General features: G+C 37.5%; 1 protein-coding gene across 4 annotated transcripts in view; it reads right to left on the bottom strand.

Moving 5' to 3' along the window:
• LOC123527137 (cationic amino acid transporter 4-like) overlaps window positions 1-17,722 on the bottom strand; it is a 32,644-nt gene that overhangs the window by 10,579 nt on the left and 4,343 nt on the right. Inside the window, exons 1-3 of one of the 4 annotated variants that reach the window (XM_045306423.2) lie at window positions 15,793-15,947; window positions 4,578-4,754; window positions 972-2,413 (exon numbers count right to left, since the gene is read on the bottom strand). In XM_045306423.2, coding sequence (XP_045162358.1) covers window positions 972-2,413; window positions 4,578-4,749 — 1,614 coding nt within the window. In that variant the 5' untranslated portion in view covers window positions 4,750-4,754; window positions 15,793-15,947. Of the gene's footprint in view, window positions 1-971; window positions 2,414-4,577; window positions 4,755-10,805; window positions 10,980-15,538; window positions 15,765-15,792; window positions 15,948-17,722 lie in introns of those variants that run through there. The other 3 variants (XM_045306422.2, XM_045306421.2, XM_053523149.1) reach the window with 3 other exon arrangements.

The raw sequence follows: 17,722 nt of genomic DNA, 5'->3' as shown, positions 1-17,722 counted from the left end.
TGTCCTACTATCGCTTCCCACCATCGTCATCCTACTGTCCTACTACCGCTTCCTACCACCGTCATCATGCTATCCTACTATCACTTCCTACCACCGTCATCCTACTGTCCTACTATCGCTTCCCACCACCGTCATCCTACTGTCCTACTATCGCTTCCTATCACCGTCATCATGCTATCCTACTATCACTTCCTACCACCGTCATCCTACTGTCCTACTATCGCTTCCTACCACCGTCATCATGCTATCCTACTATCACTTCCTGCCACCGTCATCCTACTGTCCTACTATCGCTTCCTACCACCGTCATCATGCTATCCTACTATTACTTCCTACCACCGTCATCCTATTGTCCTACTATCGCTTCCTACCACCGTCATCCTACTGTCCTACTATCGCTTCCCACCACCGTCATCCTACTGTCCTACTATTGCTTCCTACCACCGTCATCATGCTATCCTACTATCAGTTCCTACCACCGTCATCCTACTGTCCTACTATCGCTTCCTACCACCGTCATCATGCTATCCTACTATCACTTCCTACCACCGTCATCCTACTGTCCTACTATCGCTTCCTTCCACCGTCATCCTACTATCCTATCATCTTATAATCCCATCACCCTACTATCCTAATATCCTACTTTGATAAATGGGCGATGTGCGATGGATGATAGGATTTGAACAAACGGAATTCCGTACCAGTGGCACATGACTCAACTATATCAGCCATACAGGTCCTAAAGCATATTCTGTTGTACAAATTGTAGCGGTTCAGTTGTTGTAACCTACCAATGATCTTTCTTTTTCTTACATGTAATTACATGTTTCCGTAAATTACAACTTCCCGACGCGAAATGAGAGGTTAAATGTAATGCCTTTGATTGTACCATCCAGAAGAATATTTACATTGCCTGAATATTTACATTATTTAACTTATATTGATCAACATGAATGAAAGGGTTTTCTTACCTGAAATGTTAGGAAAGCGTCATTCTTCTCGTGCGCAACCATCGCAAGATAGCACGTGACCACCATGGCAACGAACACTATCAGCAGAAGAATAGCCCACCAGGAACCTTGACTTATATAGTCATATCCGAATATCAATAATGCGTTTGTGCATACGATGCTAACGAATAAGAGAAAGGTTGCAATCATCACTGCATTTCCTGCTTCAAACTGGTTTAAGATAGGAAATGCACGTAATTTGTGCTTTAGTTTTCCGAAGTCATCTTGACTTTTTGATTTTCTAATTATAGAAGACTCTTCAGTAGGGGAGGTATCATCCGGCATTTGCTGTTCTTCTTCCGGTTTCAGTTTAAACTGGCATTTATAGACCGGAAGGTATCTTAAAACAATAACACTAGCTGATACGATTGTATACGCAGTCAATGTTCCTATTGACATAAATTCTACTAGTGTAGTTATTTCAAATAGTAATGCCATCAAAGCAGAAATGGATCCAAAAATTACTATAGCCAAGACGGGCGTTTGGAATTTTGGATGTACATAAGCTAGTGATTTGAATAAAAGACCGTCTTGCGCCATGGCATACACTGCACGCGGAAGAGAAAATGCACTGCCAAGTAGAGAGGTGGTAATTCCAAACAGAGTTCCGATTCCAACTATATATTTCGCCCACGTGATACCACGTGTAGCAAAGGCGGCGGGAAATGCGGCAGCAGGATCTACCTTATAATATGGTACAATTAGAGTTAGTGCGGTGGTTGCTAGTATATAAATCACTGACACAACTAGTAACGAGGTAATGGTTGCTATGGGGATAGATTTCTCGGGTTCTCTCGCTTCTTCGCTTGAGACTGCGATTCCTTCAAATCCAATGTATGCGTAAAAACATGTTGCTGCTCCGGCAAGTGCTCCTCCGAATCCGTATGGAAAGAAACCGCCATGTTCCGTCCAGTTTCGTTCGTCCGCAAATGCAAATCCCGCGCATACTAAAAATAGTATGACTACACAGTTGAATACTGTGAACACCGTGTTGAAATGTACAGTGAACTTTGCCCCGGAAGCTATAACTGCAAAAATTAGTATAGTGATTGACATGGCAATAAAATCCGGGTAATCAGAAATCCACGGTGATCCATGACTTAGGTATCCGACGTTTTCTAACGTGCTTTTTCTGATTTCACCATTAAAGAGTGCATCAATGGCACCGCTCCATGCGCGCGCAACAGAAGCTGCTCCAAGCAAGTGTTCCAGAACAACATTCCATCCAATTACAAACGCCCAAATTTCACCTATGGCTATGTATGTGTACGAATAGGCGGAACCAGCTTTCGGTACCCGGGCACCAAACTCGGCATAACAAAGCGCTGACAAAATGGCGGCGATTCCTGCGAAAAGGTAGGACAAGATTGCAGCTGGCCCAGCGAGGTCTTTAACAATAGTTCCTGAAGAAAAACAAAAGAAAACTCAATTCTCATCACTTAGTTAGGGCCTAATTTTTTTGTTGCGCGGTTTATATTTATTGCCGTCCCTGTTGCTGTTGCTGATGAAGATTTTGTTGTTTTCTGATTTTACTGGCCTTTATTTGGTGTTATTGATTATTATGATGTTTATACCTACGATGGTGATATTGGTGGGGTTTATGCCTACGATGGTGATACTGGTGGTGTTGATGCCTACGATGGTGATACTGGTGGTGTTGATGCCTACGATGGTGATATTGGTGGTGTTTATGCCTACGATGGTGATATTGGTGGTGTTTATGCCTATGTTTGTGATATTGGTGGTGTTTATGCCTATGTTCGTGATATTGGTGGTGTTTATGCCTACAATGGTGATACTGGTGGTGTTGATGCCTACGATAGTTATACTGGTGGTGTTGATGCCTACGATGGTGATATTGATGGTGTTGATGCCTATGTTGGTGATATTGGTGGTGTTTATGCCTATGATGGTGATATTGGTGGTGTTGATGCCTACGATGGTGATACTGGTGGTGTTGATGCCTACGATGGTGATATTGGTGGTGTTTATGCCTACGATGGTGATATTGGCGGTGTTTATGCCTATGGTTGTGATATTGGTGGTGTTTATGCCTATGTTGGTGATATTGGTGGTGTTTATGTCTACGATGGTGATATTGGTGGAGTTGATGCCTACGATGGTGATACTGGTGGTGTTGATGCCTACGATGGTGATATTGATGGTGTTGATGCCTACGATGGTGATACTGGTGGTGTTTATGCCTACAATGGTGATATTGGAGGTGTTGATGCCTACGATGGTGATACTGGTGGTGTTTATGCCTACAATTGTGATATTGGAGGTGTTTATGCCTACGATGGTGATATGTGGTGATTATGCCTACGATGGTGATACTGGTGGTGTTTATGTCTATGATGGTGATATTGGTGGTGTTTATGCCTACGATGGTGGTATTGGTGTTGTTTATGCCTATGATGGTGATATTTGTTGTGTTTATGCCTATGATGGTGATGTTGTTGCTATCGTCACTTATAAGGTGGTGATAAATGCTTGTGTTGATAGTGATATATATGATGATTATGCAGTTGGTGTTATTTTATGTTGCTTTTCTGTTTAAACAAATGTGTGTCACTATAGATGTATGACACGTGTATGAAACATTCTGTTTTCTTGTTTGAAAATTCTGTACCAAAGTCAATAAATTAATCCAAGGAAACAGAGGACGATATCAGAATTCCCAACGGATTTGTTCAGACAGAGCGGTGTTATCTTCCAACACAACCCGTCCTGTCACGAGAGTTTAACAATCTGTCATTTACAGAGGGTCGTCCGTTGAAATATCAGTTAAGACAGGCAGAATTATCAGGGGAACCCAGAAGATTTTTACAATGTGAAAAGCTGTTTTCTGCGAAAAAGCTGATAAAACTGTGCTTCACCGAAACGAAATCTGCTGGTTTCGGTAAATCAAATTATTATACCCAGATAAAGGAACGAAAGGTCTTCACTAGGTTCTGTATAATCTGTAATCTGGCTGTTGAGATAGTCGCTATCTGATTACCTTTATTAGGGAAGAAAGTGTTATCTAAAATTACCTTCGGCAAAACTATGCTGTGATTCCGGAAGTGATATATTTGAAAATCGTGTAATTGGAAATCTGAATAAGCACTTCTTTTTTTTAATGTAAGAGGGATTTTAAAACGGAAGTTCGAAACGTTACATTTTGAGTCTGTCAGGGAACCGTGTCTTGCAAAATCCTAATAAGGGTGTCTTATAAGAAAATGCGGGTTTGGAATTTCATCCCTAGTTAATTAAGTTTACAACATCGTATCAAATAAAGGAACAACCCCTAATTTCAAATTCAAATGTAACTACAAATGAGCCGCGCCTTGAGAAAACCAACATAGTGCGTTTGCGACCAGCATGGATCCAGACCAGCCTGCGCATCCGCGCAGTCTGGTCAGGATCCATGCTGTTCGCCAACGGTTTCTCTAATTGCAATAGGCTTTGAAAGCGAACAGCATGGATCCTGACCAGACTGCGCGGATGCCCAGGCTGGTCTGGATCCATGCTGGTCGCAAACGCACTATGTTGGTTTTCTCATGGCGCGGCTCAAATTATACGTACCTGTAAGAACGTATATTCCGGCCCCGACCATCTGTCCGACGCCAAGAAGGGTCATATCGAAAGTACTCAAACATTTTTTCAGCGGTGTATCATGAAAGTCTTCCGTAATGGTCTTCTTCCTGTTGACACTGCTCCAAAATGTTCCCACCCTGTCCTTGACCTTTGCCGCCATAGTTCCTGAAAAGATAAAATGGAAAACTGAAATTGTATTAATGCAATAGAAATTTTTTTTTAAGATACAGCCATGATGATGTTCAAACTAAATTAATAACCCTGAATCTCGTATACACAGCAGTTGTAGATTTATACAAAACCTTATCTCAGAATGCTTGATTAAAGGCGTAATACTTGTTATTAGATCTAAATCTACATATAAGTTCAAAACTTTGGCTCAATGTTTTAACCGAACCAGTTTCAAAACTCAAGTATATGTGATTGCTTTTTCTGAGCTAAACCGGAAACTGACCATTCTCAGAACAGTTCTATAACCATGGAACCTGACAGTGGCTTTGTAACTAAATTTCAATTTTATATAGTACCTTCATGAAGTAAAAGAAATTCAAAAATCGGTATTCCACTCGAATAAAACGTGAAACCTCATATCCATAGGCATTTGTTCAATAAAGCTAGTTTTATTCCTGGATTAGTTAACTCCATGCGGCAAGAATGCCCCGAGTTGCAAATTCAAATGCAGAAAAAGGGATCAGCGCATCCGCCATGATTGTACATTAAATGAATAATACCCACGTGACGTCACGGATCCTGAAGGATGACTACTTTAAGTTAAATAGTACCTGACAAGTTCTTGTTATTTTTGTAGCATAACCGGTAAAACTTTATGAAATAATTAATCACTAGCTTATTGAACGTATATGCAGCAGCCTAGCTACCGTTTAGGCTCAAATGTCCAGGTCTGCACGTTATTTTCAAAAGCAGGGGTTTATTGTTACTTTTTTATATGATTTAAATTATATCCAGTTAACATAATTTATCAATTTATCACCCAACAGGATGTTTTCTATATGTTGTAATCAAATATATGCAAAGATCCTTTAGAAGCATAGAAAGCAACCAGGCAACGTCGTGGATTTGACTGAGTCTGTTTAACCCTTACCCTGCTCTATTTCTAAAATGGACTGGTCCATTATTCAATTATTCAAAAATGGGCAGTTCCACTTATCATTCAAAGGGGGTTTCACTGAAAATTTACTGACTGAATAGTGGACAGTGCAGACCATGATCTGGTCGCAAAGGCAAAATCACTTGCCACCAGGTTAAACTTTTAATGATAGTAGGTTTAAAATTCACTTCCAACAGTCTTCTGGTTGGGTTAACCCGTTAGCGACGTGGTTATAGTGTCCATCTACGGAACACGAGGTCCCGGGTTCGAGCTCGGTAGAGACCTTTGTATTTTCTCCTCAATGTTTACTTAACTGTTGTCAGAAGTGTTTGAAGGACATGTACGGTGTACATTGAGAGTCATTCTGGAGAGCTTATCAGCTCTGAAAAGTAAAGGGGGAGAAGTGTACTGACAACAAGATTAAAACTCACTTCCCTGCTGTTGGGTTAACCCTTTAGCGACGTGGTTAGTGTCCAGAATAATAGATGGCTTGGTTCATGAAAAATAATGAAATATGAAACAAAACCTCACAACCCGTAGCACCGGCTTTATCGGAACTTTCTTATAAGTCTACAACAACATGAGTAGGTTCCATGATCAAACAGGGCCGGAAAAGATAACAACATCAGATCAAGTCAAGTCGTACTTAACTTTGTATCAACCTAATGGGAGACTTTGCTCAATTATATCCCTTTCATACTCTCTTAAAGTAAGTAGGTCCTTTCAATTGGATTACTCTGTTGTTATAGCTATGTTTTTGTAACAATATGATGTAAATGCAGCTAAGATATTGATCATCATTACTATTACTTTAGTAATGCCTTCTGCTACATATTCTATAAACACACAAGTGTTATTTTTGAAATTCCAAATATTTAATTTAACAATATACAAGATATGTCACACTTAGAACTGAGATATATCATAGACAAAACAGCGATAAAGTCAGAGGATTCCGAATGACGGCACCAACTTACAATTTTATTATCTTGGACATATTCCAATAAGGGAGACAATTTGAACTTTTTAAATTGAAACGGAAGTAAACATGCACAATATATGTAAGTGTATCTCCGATTGTTAAGTAGATTTCTTCCTTTCTCGCTAATTTGTCATAAAATCTACGATTTTCTCAGATTGAGCACAGTCAAATGTGCTAAAATATATTAGAACATTGATTATCAATAAGTCAACAAACAATTAGATTTCGAGAACAGTTTACAAAGGACTTAAAGAATTGGTTACTTACCATGGATATTGCTATATCTTCGCTTTCAGTGTCAACTGAATCTAATCTAGTGTCAAATAAAAGTTCCTGGACGGACTCGAGGCAACTGGCAAAATATTTGAATGAAGACATGCAACGCATTGTTATGCCAACCATTGTGTTTATTGGAGCCGAAATAGTGTTAGGCTTTGTAGGAAATCTTCTGGTTCTTTACGTGTTCGGTTTCCGGTACCATGTTTGTAATTACAAATACTTTGTCTTTAGCTTGGCAGTAATTGATATACTGACAACTGTGACAACAATGCCAGGGGAGATGATTACTCAGATTTACTGGTACGTGTATAATGTTAACCTGGTTTGTAAGGTGAAATCGTTCTTTAATGTTTTTACTCTGACAGCAGAAGTCCTATGTCTTCTTGCAATCGCTATTGACCGTTACAGAAAAGTGTGCCGACCACTTGCTTGGCAAATTAAAACCAAATGTGCAAAAATCATATGCTTTTGTATACCTGTGGTAGCATTTTTTATCGCTCTACCCACCCCTTTCCTTTGGGGTGAACGCTCCGTATTAAAGACGTACAAAAATATGTCAGTAAATGTGACAATCTGCGAAAAAGATGACAAATTTGAATCAACAAATTATCCACTGATATATATTTCAATAGTCAGTGGTGTCATATCTGCCATCTTGGCGTTTATGTTCAGCAGATATGCTTATGTCTTTGGGGCAAACATTAAAGAAAGGCGACGAAGTAAGAAGATCAAACAAAACCATCCAGTTGGCTCTCCTAGCTCGGTCACTTCAGACGTAGCAAACAGATGTGAAGAAATAAGTGATTCCGGGGTAACAGACATAGGCGAAACGTCATCGCTTTTAAATGCAGCCCAGAAAGATTATGTCTCAAAATCGGAAAAACTGAGAAAACATTCAACGAGGCTGAGGAAGTCAAAACGTGTGCGACGAAAAACTTTGATAATGTTTATTGTCACCTTAGTCTTCATTGTTACTACCATTGTATACCTTATACTTGTCTCAATCATTGCATGCGCAGACGACATTCTCCAAAAACTAAACGATGCAAGTAAAGCTGTCTATTTCTTTTTCTTGCGTCTTTACTTCATAAATCACGTGATCAATCCATTTATATATGGAGTGCTAGATCAAGAATTCAAGCAGACGATGTATTTGCTAGTAAGATTTTTCAGGTATACGAAGACGTGATGTATTCACAAGATAATGGGATTCTTCGGAAGCTTGGTAATAAATGGGAAGGGTCGTTTCCTAAGTTGGCAGAAATTGTGTTCCGACCTATTGCTATATTCTCATTTAAGAGATAATATATAGCGGAACCGTGTTTTGATATATAAACAATATGAAGAGGTTATATCATACATGTATATACACCTGCGGAATAATTTCATACGGGCGTAACCCTAGTAAATAATTACATGCGGCGCATAACCGATGAGGAGTGTTTCAATGTTTTAATAGATTTTAAAGCGACAGAAGAACGTCTTAATTAGAACACACTGTTTTAGTGCCGGATTTTACGCTAGAAAATATTAAACGGAAATCTTAGGGAAAAATGTGGGGATCATTAAAGGTAATGGACATATAATGGCACTCGGCAATGTTCATATTATTACGTGCTCTCGGTATGGAATTCGGCATTCATGGCACTTAAATGTTGCTGAACGCACACGCGACTTTCCATGAAATCGCGTAGTCTGTCGAGATCGTATATGGGAGAACACGAGAATTACCGAATGCCATTAGGCGTCAACTTCCTTAAGTAAGATCTTATTATGACGATTTATTTTACGACGGCACATTATTAAGGGCAGAAACAAACTTGTAGACAAGAAAAGGTGTTTTGTTATAATTGTGAAAGAAATATATAATCAAATGTACGCCAAAATACACCAGAACTGTTCTACAATTCAAAACATTTCGGGATTGGCATGCCCCCGGATATCCCTAAGTTGCGAGTGAACATTCATTAACGGCTCGTTACCCCCTTGTCCTGCCTCGGACGTTTGTTAGGTCAGTTACATGCTTGTTAGCTTTACAAACGAACACAGGGATAGAGCCTATGAAGGCCTATATAAGACCCCCGTAGTTTGAGCCAAATAGTAGAACAAGTTACGCCCCTGATATGCTAACAAAATATCTTAACGATCAAGAACACTGTCTTAAACAGAAATAATCTATTTTATGTTGATTTCCGATTGTCTGGAATCAGACAGGAAAAAAGTCTGCTTCGTGCAGTAATAACAACAAAATTTGCCGAATAAAGTAAACAATACAGACACATTTCTTGTATCAGTTACATGAACACCGTCTGTCAATTTTCGTCTTCTCTTTTATTTGTGCTGCTTTCTAAATGTCTGGATAAAACTGATATTCATGGGACACTGCTTAACAAAATCTAAACTTGACAGTTTAGGTCCATCTCCTCTTTGGATTTTACTTTACATACCTGAATACTAATACGAAAATGGGACAATGTTTCTTTTTCCGGTATCATATTAGGAACACAATATATAATTTACAACTTACACTGGCGACCAATTAAGCCGATTGCTTATCTTTAATAACTTTTTTCTCCGCAAACAAAAGCTGACAACTTCTCTATAGACTTCAAACTGACTTTCTAACAAAATATTCAAGAAGAATTATGAGAATCAAACACGCGACTTCTGTCATAGTAGGAAGCGGCTACGCTAATGAAAACAACTTCAGACTTGGTCGAGTTGTTGGCATCCAAAAACAATTTAAATAAATGTTTACGTAAAAACTACTATCCTACAGCGATGCAACAGATTCAACCCGCTCAGAACATTGCATTGACCAGATAAAACCATTCAAATTCTACAGTACAAGTTTTTACTATTGTTATGGGTATATAGTAGAAAATAAATTTGCCATATGTTCTATATAAAAAAAGCAATCTTCTGAGAGCTGTAACATGTAGCCAGGCCCATTGTTTTTAAATATTACTAGCTTTGTGTTCTTAAATGACCTATAAACCACAAAATATCACCAACAAAAGTAGGGGTCATGAATCTTTTAAGAGAGACTGACAGTTAAAATGTGGGTATGAACACATGTGTTATAAGATTTGTTTACATTTCTTTAAATGCAAAAAAAAATCTTCTTGAAAATGTTACCAAAATGTCAGGTATAGGTTCACGATGAAATAAAAACAAGACCTGGCTTAAATAAAACATGAAAATGCCACTTTATCTGGGAAAAATTTCAGCCATTATCCGACTAACCCGGAAGTGCTGTTTGATTACCTATTTAGTACTATTGTACTTTATGGAATTATTCCATTATCTTCATCAGTCACTTTCGTACTTTTACTTTCCGAACCATTAATCAATACCAGCAGGTATTGTCACTGAGAAACTGTTTTACCTCCTCCGCAGTTCTATCAAGTTAATAATCCATAATTTTATACTGTGACACTGCTGACATTGCAGACTCGTTAAACGATAATTCAATTATTTCTATGTATTGATACGAATTTAAAAATACATGACATATTCACATCTGCACGTGTTTCATTTATATAATACTTAATTTGGTGAAATTTCGCTGCAATTTACATTTTGCCCAAAGTGTAATTAATGACTGCAAATTAAATACATTTTGTTGAACTGAAAAGCCTTCATTTAATTCCCCAATACAAAAATAGTACAATAACTGATACAACATTCTCTTGTTTAAGTAAACTTGCAGGAAAAACAGTAAATTGTTTCCCATATGTTACATTTTGTCCTTTCAATATTGTACTCTTATTCTATGTGAATATTCTTAAAGCAACAAGAAGAAGAAAAAATACAATAATATATTTTAAGAAAAAAAATCCTCTACCTGCCATACTTTTCCAAGCTTGAATTTTCTTGTATTTAGATCCACTAGAACTATTGTATTTATGGTATATCGCTGTATTCCCAAAGATGGTTAGAAATTCAGGAGCATTCAAGAGAAATTTTCAATATCGATCCCTTCGCGCAAGCCTCCCGCGCAATGGCGACATTTATGATAATTGGGGAAAATTGATGACAGTTTTTTCCCTCTGCAATACTAGATTTCTATTTACTGTGTATAATGATACAGTCTCAACCCACTGACATTATTATACATTGATTTTGCATCGTGAGAAGGCAAACTAAAGGTTAAATCTATTTGGTTTTGCTGCGCTTTTCGTCTATTTTTAAGTCTGAAACACTGACTGTTGATAATCTAAGATTTTCTGGCCAGTATTGTTTCCGGTAGCGGATATCCGTCTTGGTTCATAATTGTCTTTGTAGACATTAGGAGACGCCGTGGAACATAATCCTCTTATTTTATCGACGGATAAATGTTATGCTACTGCATGGTGAATATATTTAAAAATCTAAATTACTGGTGTCTTTATGAACATTTTTTTTCAGGACAGAATCAGTCTGGTTCCATGTGGTGCGATGTTTTCCCTATACCCAATTTATAAACACACGCATGCAATCATTCGCGCGCGTTACGCCTAAATTACATTGGCTACATGTATCGTTCAGTATTTAGAAAAGGATAAAGTTTCTTGTTTAACGTGGGTAGTCGACGAAAGTCCCCACCTGGAATGGGCTGAACAACTTCTTTCCAACTGAACCTGGCGGGTGTCATATTTACATCACCAGAATCCAGTCCAGGCTGATACTGCTGGAAACAGTACCATTTTAAGTAAATCACACAGCACTTAACACGCCGCGACCGGGAATCAAACCCGGATCGCTGGCGTTGTAGTCCAACCTGCTAACCACTGCGCCATTCCCATCATTAACGATAACAAAATCAAACGTGTTGATATCGAGGACGGGGCATGAATAGGGATACAGAACCAAAGCTTGTTCGCGTGTTTGTATTGATTTTATCATTGTCCTCTGTGGTTCTAATTTCTGATTAGTCGCCACAGTATTAGTTTTGTTTGGTTTGTGAAATTGGTGTGGGAGGAAAGCTAATTATCGGAGTCGTGAGAAATGAACTCCATTGATCACTAAGATTGTTACGGTTTTCAATGAAGTTGTTTATCAACTTTTAGGCGTATATCTAAAAATTGTAATTTTTCAAGTTGTCACAACTTTGAGTATAGTATATCTGTACTAATGAAATTTTGCAAAGCTATCTGAAGCTCAAGAATTGATTTTTATGCTAAGTTTCATTACTTTCTGTACTTATTAAAATGACAGAGCTAAACAATTGCTATCACGGTTTTTAAGTTTCAAACTTTAAATGTTGCTAAACACGGGCCGGACGGTGAAAAAAAGGTCTATCCATTAAATAAATCTTTTCTTCGGAATTATGTACAAGTACAATATGGGCCACGGAACAGACCGGATCAGATTGTCCAGACCGTACATGGACGATTCATACCATGTTTTATATTTTGTAATTATAAATAGAAAGTCGTTTTTGATCATATTGCTACTAACAGTTGTATACTGCGACTTTTGATGCAATTAAGGGACTCGTAAAATAGTTTTTTAAAGGAGGGTGCAGTAGGGTAATGAATTATATGTGAATCCTAAAACCCAGAATCGCAGGTATGAACCTCATTTAGGTTTTAACAAAACACCTTTATAATTTTTTACCAAGAAGCCGCCAACGGATTTCAAGCTTTTTGATGTTCGAGTTAAAATATATGCGTATAGACTAAACAACGATTTTCACATGATATTAAACAAAAACACACTACCTCATACTCGACTGCACAGTATTCAGTTTATATCTATAATCTTGAATAAATCATCATTCTGTTAAGTGTTGACAACATTCTACTTTTCGGATGAATTCAATTGAACTGAACCATTAAAATTGACCTTTAAAAAACAATTATATGGAGGGTGATATCCGCCACAATACAAATTTCATATACTGCATATTTGAAATTTGTGTGCAGTCACTTAACTCGGTAATACTCTCTTATTGTGTCTATCTCACGCACATGCGTGTAAATTGCATTATTGCAAACGCGTAATCACTTATCATAATTGATTTTACAGTAAAAATAAGTTTTCCTTCTCCAAGTTTTAATTTTCCTCTGCCGCGTATTTATACGCCTATCTGGTTCTAAATGCAATTTATTTCATGCAGATTTACATAATGCAAGTCACAAAACCGCAAAATACATAAAGTTGCAAATAGATATTTAAACAGATATGATTATACAAATAAAATCTAGAATTTATATTAGAAGGGTGTCCGTAATTATATTGAAACCCGGCTACAAAGGAATTACAACACAGAGGCAACCAGAAATACCGGTTCCCTTTTAACCTTTAGCGGTTGGTTCATAACCGTTTGTTCGGGTGAAAATTGGCATAGTCACAAACCTTGTTTAGCTGAAACTAAAATAGGCGCAATTTTCACACGCGGCGGTAACGTTAATTTCGCAAAGAGAAAAGTGAACGAGATAGGTATTCGGATAGGATTAGTTCAGTTTGGGACAAGTTTGACAGTGATGTCATATCTTTATAGTCCGAAAACAGTAATCACAAATGATATTTTGTTGGAAACGAACAGGCCTGGATCAAGAGGATGTCCAATGAGGTTCGAACTAGGCCCGTCAGCGTGCGTTCAAAGTCCAGTGATATTCCTGGAAATATTACTTTTTCTCGGCAGTCCTAATAGATTTGGGGATCAATGGACACTCTTACCCACGCCAAACGACACCATACGAGCAGTCTTGGCCCCTGGTCAAACCCGACAGCTTTGTCGGAACCAGCACACTTCCATATAAGACATGTCTATAGTCACCTTATGAGACCCCTCGTGAGCCGTGACGGTATCCTATGATTTGACGCTTGAATTTATCTAAATGTAGAACAAAGACATCTGCCTACAAATACATATGAGCCGTGCCATGGGAAAACCAACATAGTGGGTTTACGACCAGCATGAATCCAGACCAGCCTGCGCACAACCTGGCCTGATCACAGTCATTCGAACATTATCGGGACCTACACCTAAACGATGACTATATATGTATGATACTGGTACATGTATTGGTAATAGGGTCGAATACCTTTTAGATAATATTATGATATAAATAATGTCCACATCCAAACACTACCTAGTGACCCTCTTTGACAAACCCCGAGTCCTAGGGCTACCCAGGTATTATGGCACGATCTAGTCCGCTAGCCAACATATATCTACATATAAAACCATGTATCGTATAGGTATACAGCCTAGTTATATAAATGCTCGAAGCGGGGTAAAACATTTCAGACATCGCAAAAAAATCGCGATGTAGAAGCATAACGTTACGAAGGAAAAGGACGAACTGTGACCACCGTAACTCCCTAATTAACTATTATATCGTTGCTTCGTGTTGTCGCCATCGTACGTTCGCGTTTTCGCGTTCACTGGGAGCAGACGATGGCTCAAATAGAGCACCGTTGTTTACAGCCTCTGGTATTTCTGGTTCTTTCTGCGTTGTAATTTCTATATGGTCGTGAAACAATATTACTGGTATCCTTTCTTTTTTTGCATGTAAGCTTCAACATGTTATTTGTAATTGCTGGTCTTTATGTTTGCTGTTTGCAGGATTACATGCATTATACAAAATACGTATTGTAATAGATAAATTACAAAATAACGATCTAATATTTGCATTATTAAAATATGTTCCGAGGATGAAGTTAAATAATTACGAGTTAAAAGTTGACGTACTGAAAAATGAATTTCGCGTTCGAGTGAAATCTTTAGTTTAGTTTATACTAATTTGTTTTAGCTCGATTGTGATGAAAGCTTCAAGCTTACTGGAACCACTCTCTTTAATTTGTAATTATCCAGTTGCAATATGTAATTTATATACACGGAAGAAAGTAAATGACATCTGCATATCTGCAAGTTGCAACAATCAAGATAGAAGCTGTCATCTAGGTGAATTAAGTTTGTAATAACCTATTTATCTATTTGAAAAATGCAGTAGAGCAATAAGTATTATGGCGGATAATACACTCCATACAATTATAGCTTTTATCTGACACAGTAATCTATCATTATTTCAATACCGTATTTCAATATATATTTCTATGTCCTAACAATCAATAGTATATTCTAGAGATTATCGGTCAGAAGATAGCGCTAATTAACACAGAAACCTATATTTTGTATGTGATCTATTTATCAGTGGCATGTTTAAGCAAATCCAGCGCACTTTTAATTAACACTTATGATGCTGGACACGGTTTATTCTGTCTCTGCGACTAGTGTAGATCATGATCAGCCTGCATATCCGTGCAGTCTGATCAAGATCTGCACTGTTCGCCATTCAGTCACTATCTTTTTGGTAAGTACCCCTTTTGACAGGCAATGACACTGTTCAAATTGAAAGATGGACAAGTTCATTATAGAAACTTAGCAGGGTAATGGTTAACACGCAGAAAAGCGTATAAATACAGACAGAAAATCAATAGTCAATAATATTATATCAATGCGTCTGTACCATCACGATGAAATATGTAAGCGTATTTTATATTTTTGATATAAACTGCGATATCGCAAAACAACCATATCACCACATTTATAGTAACAAGTAATTGCTTACATACAATTCAAATTACCTTTTTGGTGTATTTTCGCTAATCCAAAGGTAATCTAATGTTTAGTTTTAGCCCACCATATTGTCACAATGATCCAAAAGTAATCTGATGTTTAGAGTCAGTCCACCATATTGTCACAATAATAAGATTTTATGTTTTACAACGTTAAACATGTAGTACAGTGAAAACAATTTCACAGGTCTATATCGGAAAATGTACATTTATCATACAAATGATGAATAGGGAAAATCGAATAATATACATCATGTACATACCAATTCGTAAGCTAAGTAACAAATAAAAGAGCACAGCGGTATTGTGCGTTGTTCAATCGACTTATTTGAAATAAGTGTTTCAAATGAATAAATCCCCCATGATTTAACGGCAGAAGCTCATTTCAGTTTCTAATCTAATTTTTGTGACATTCCTTATGTGTTATCGTGATATTAGAATTATTTATTTCTTTTTTTTCTTTTACCAAGATTTATTGATAACACAAATCCCAGTATCCGGGTATTTCAGGATATGTTAGAGGAAATAAAATATTTATTGTAATTTAAACAAAAAAAAACCATATCATAAATAACACTTTCCAAATAGTAAAATCAGTATTCTATTAAAATATCATTTATGACTGCCTTTACATGACTGAAATATTATTAATCCTTCACACAAACAAATATGTCCTGTTTAATCACACCTAACCTTGATTGAGCTAGTATGTACGTGGCTCTTAACTATAAAAATAGATTAAGGGGACGCAGACTTTGAAATAAGAAAAAAGATGGGTGGGTATGATAAAAATTATCTGCAAACAAGAGTGCCAGAATGTCACAATATACGCCCGTCGTAGCAAATTTCTTTACACTAGCACCTGTATTTGCAAATGGAACTTTAATTCTGTGGTTGTGTAGTAATTATTGTAATTCTTTTGTTTTTCTAAATTCACAAAAAAAACTCCTTACCAGGTAGAGATACCTTAAAATACACCTAAAATTTGAAAGTTACATCTATGTTGTACCGCAGGAAAGTGGTCTTGGGTTTTCCCTATAGTCAATTATAAAAAAAAATACAATATAAGTTATTTATAGTAACAACTAAGGGGGTTAATCTTAAACAAACAAATAATCAAAAACAAAAAAATGTTAAGTACACACAAACATCCTTACCAGGTACAGACAGGTCAAAATACACCTCAAAATTAGATGTAACATGGATGTTGTACTACAGAAAAGTGGTCTCTCGTTACGACAAGTAATGAAGAAGTTACATTATAAGCTATTTTATAGTAACAACAAAGGGAAGTAATTCTAAAGAAGGGACCTACGCATGACACTCTGTCTGATGATGGTGTACGATTGTGCCAAATTACATCAAATTCCCTCCATGCATGAAGAAATGCTCCGGACAAAGTCATTCTTGTATCTGACCTTTGGCCTCTAAGTGTGACCTTAACCTTACACCTAGGGACCTGGTTCTTGTGCATGACACTCTGTCTCATGGTGGTGAACATTTGTGCCAAGTTATATCAAAATCCCTTCATGCATAAAGAAAAATGCTCCGGACAAAATTTTCATTCTTGTATCCTTTGACCTCTAAGTGTGACCTTGACCTTAGACCTAGGGACCGGGTTCCTGCGCAAGACACGCCGTTTCATAATGATGAACAATTGTGCCAAGTTACATCAAAATCCCTCCATGCATGAAGAAGATATGCTCCAGACAATGTCATTCTTGAATTTGACCTTTGACATCTAAGTGTGACCTTGACCTTAGACCTAGGGACCTGGTTCTTGCGCATGACACCCCGTCTCATGATGGTGAACAATTGTGCCAAGTTTCATCAAAATCCCTCCATGCACGAAGAAGATATGCTCCGGAAAAAGTCTGTGGACGCCGCCCGCCCGGCCGCCCGCTCGCCAGGGCCGTTCCCATAATACGTCCCGTTTTTCAAACGGGCGTATAAAAAGTACAAGGTTTCAGTATATGGAATGGATACTGTCTCAACTGTTATAAGTATACAAAGGAATGCCCACTAAAATAAAGATGAAAACTCAAATAAGAAAGTTCTTGTTGAATTACATGAGGACTCATTGTGAACATTAAGCTAAAACACAGTAATTAGTTTGTTTACAAAGTAGTGCATATGAAAAGATATGGCGGTCAAGGAAGGCCACATTCCAAACCTGAAAGAGTATATTCCCCT

This window comes from Mercenaria mercenaria, chromosome 14, assembly GCF_021730395.1.
Source record: "Mercenaria mercenaria strain notata chromosome 14, MADL_Memer_1, whole genome shotgun sequence".
NCBI classification, from domain to species: Eukaryota; Metazoa; Mollusca; class Bivalvia; order Venerida; family Veneridae; genus Mercenaria; species Mercenaria mercenaria.
Note: the sequence above shows the minus strand (reverse complement) of the source record. Positions and strands in the feature narration are given on the sequence as shown.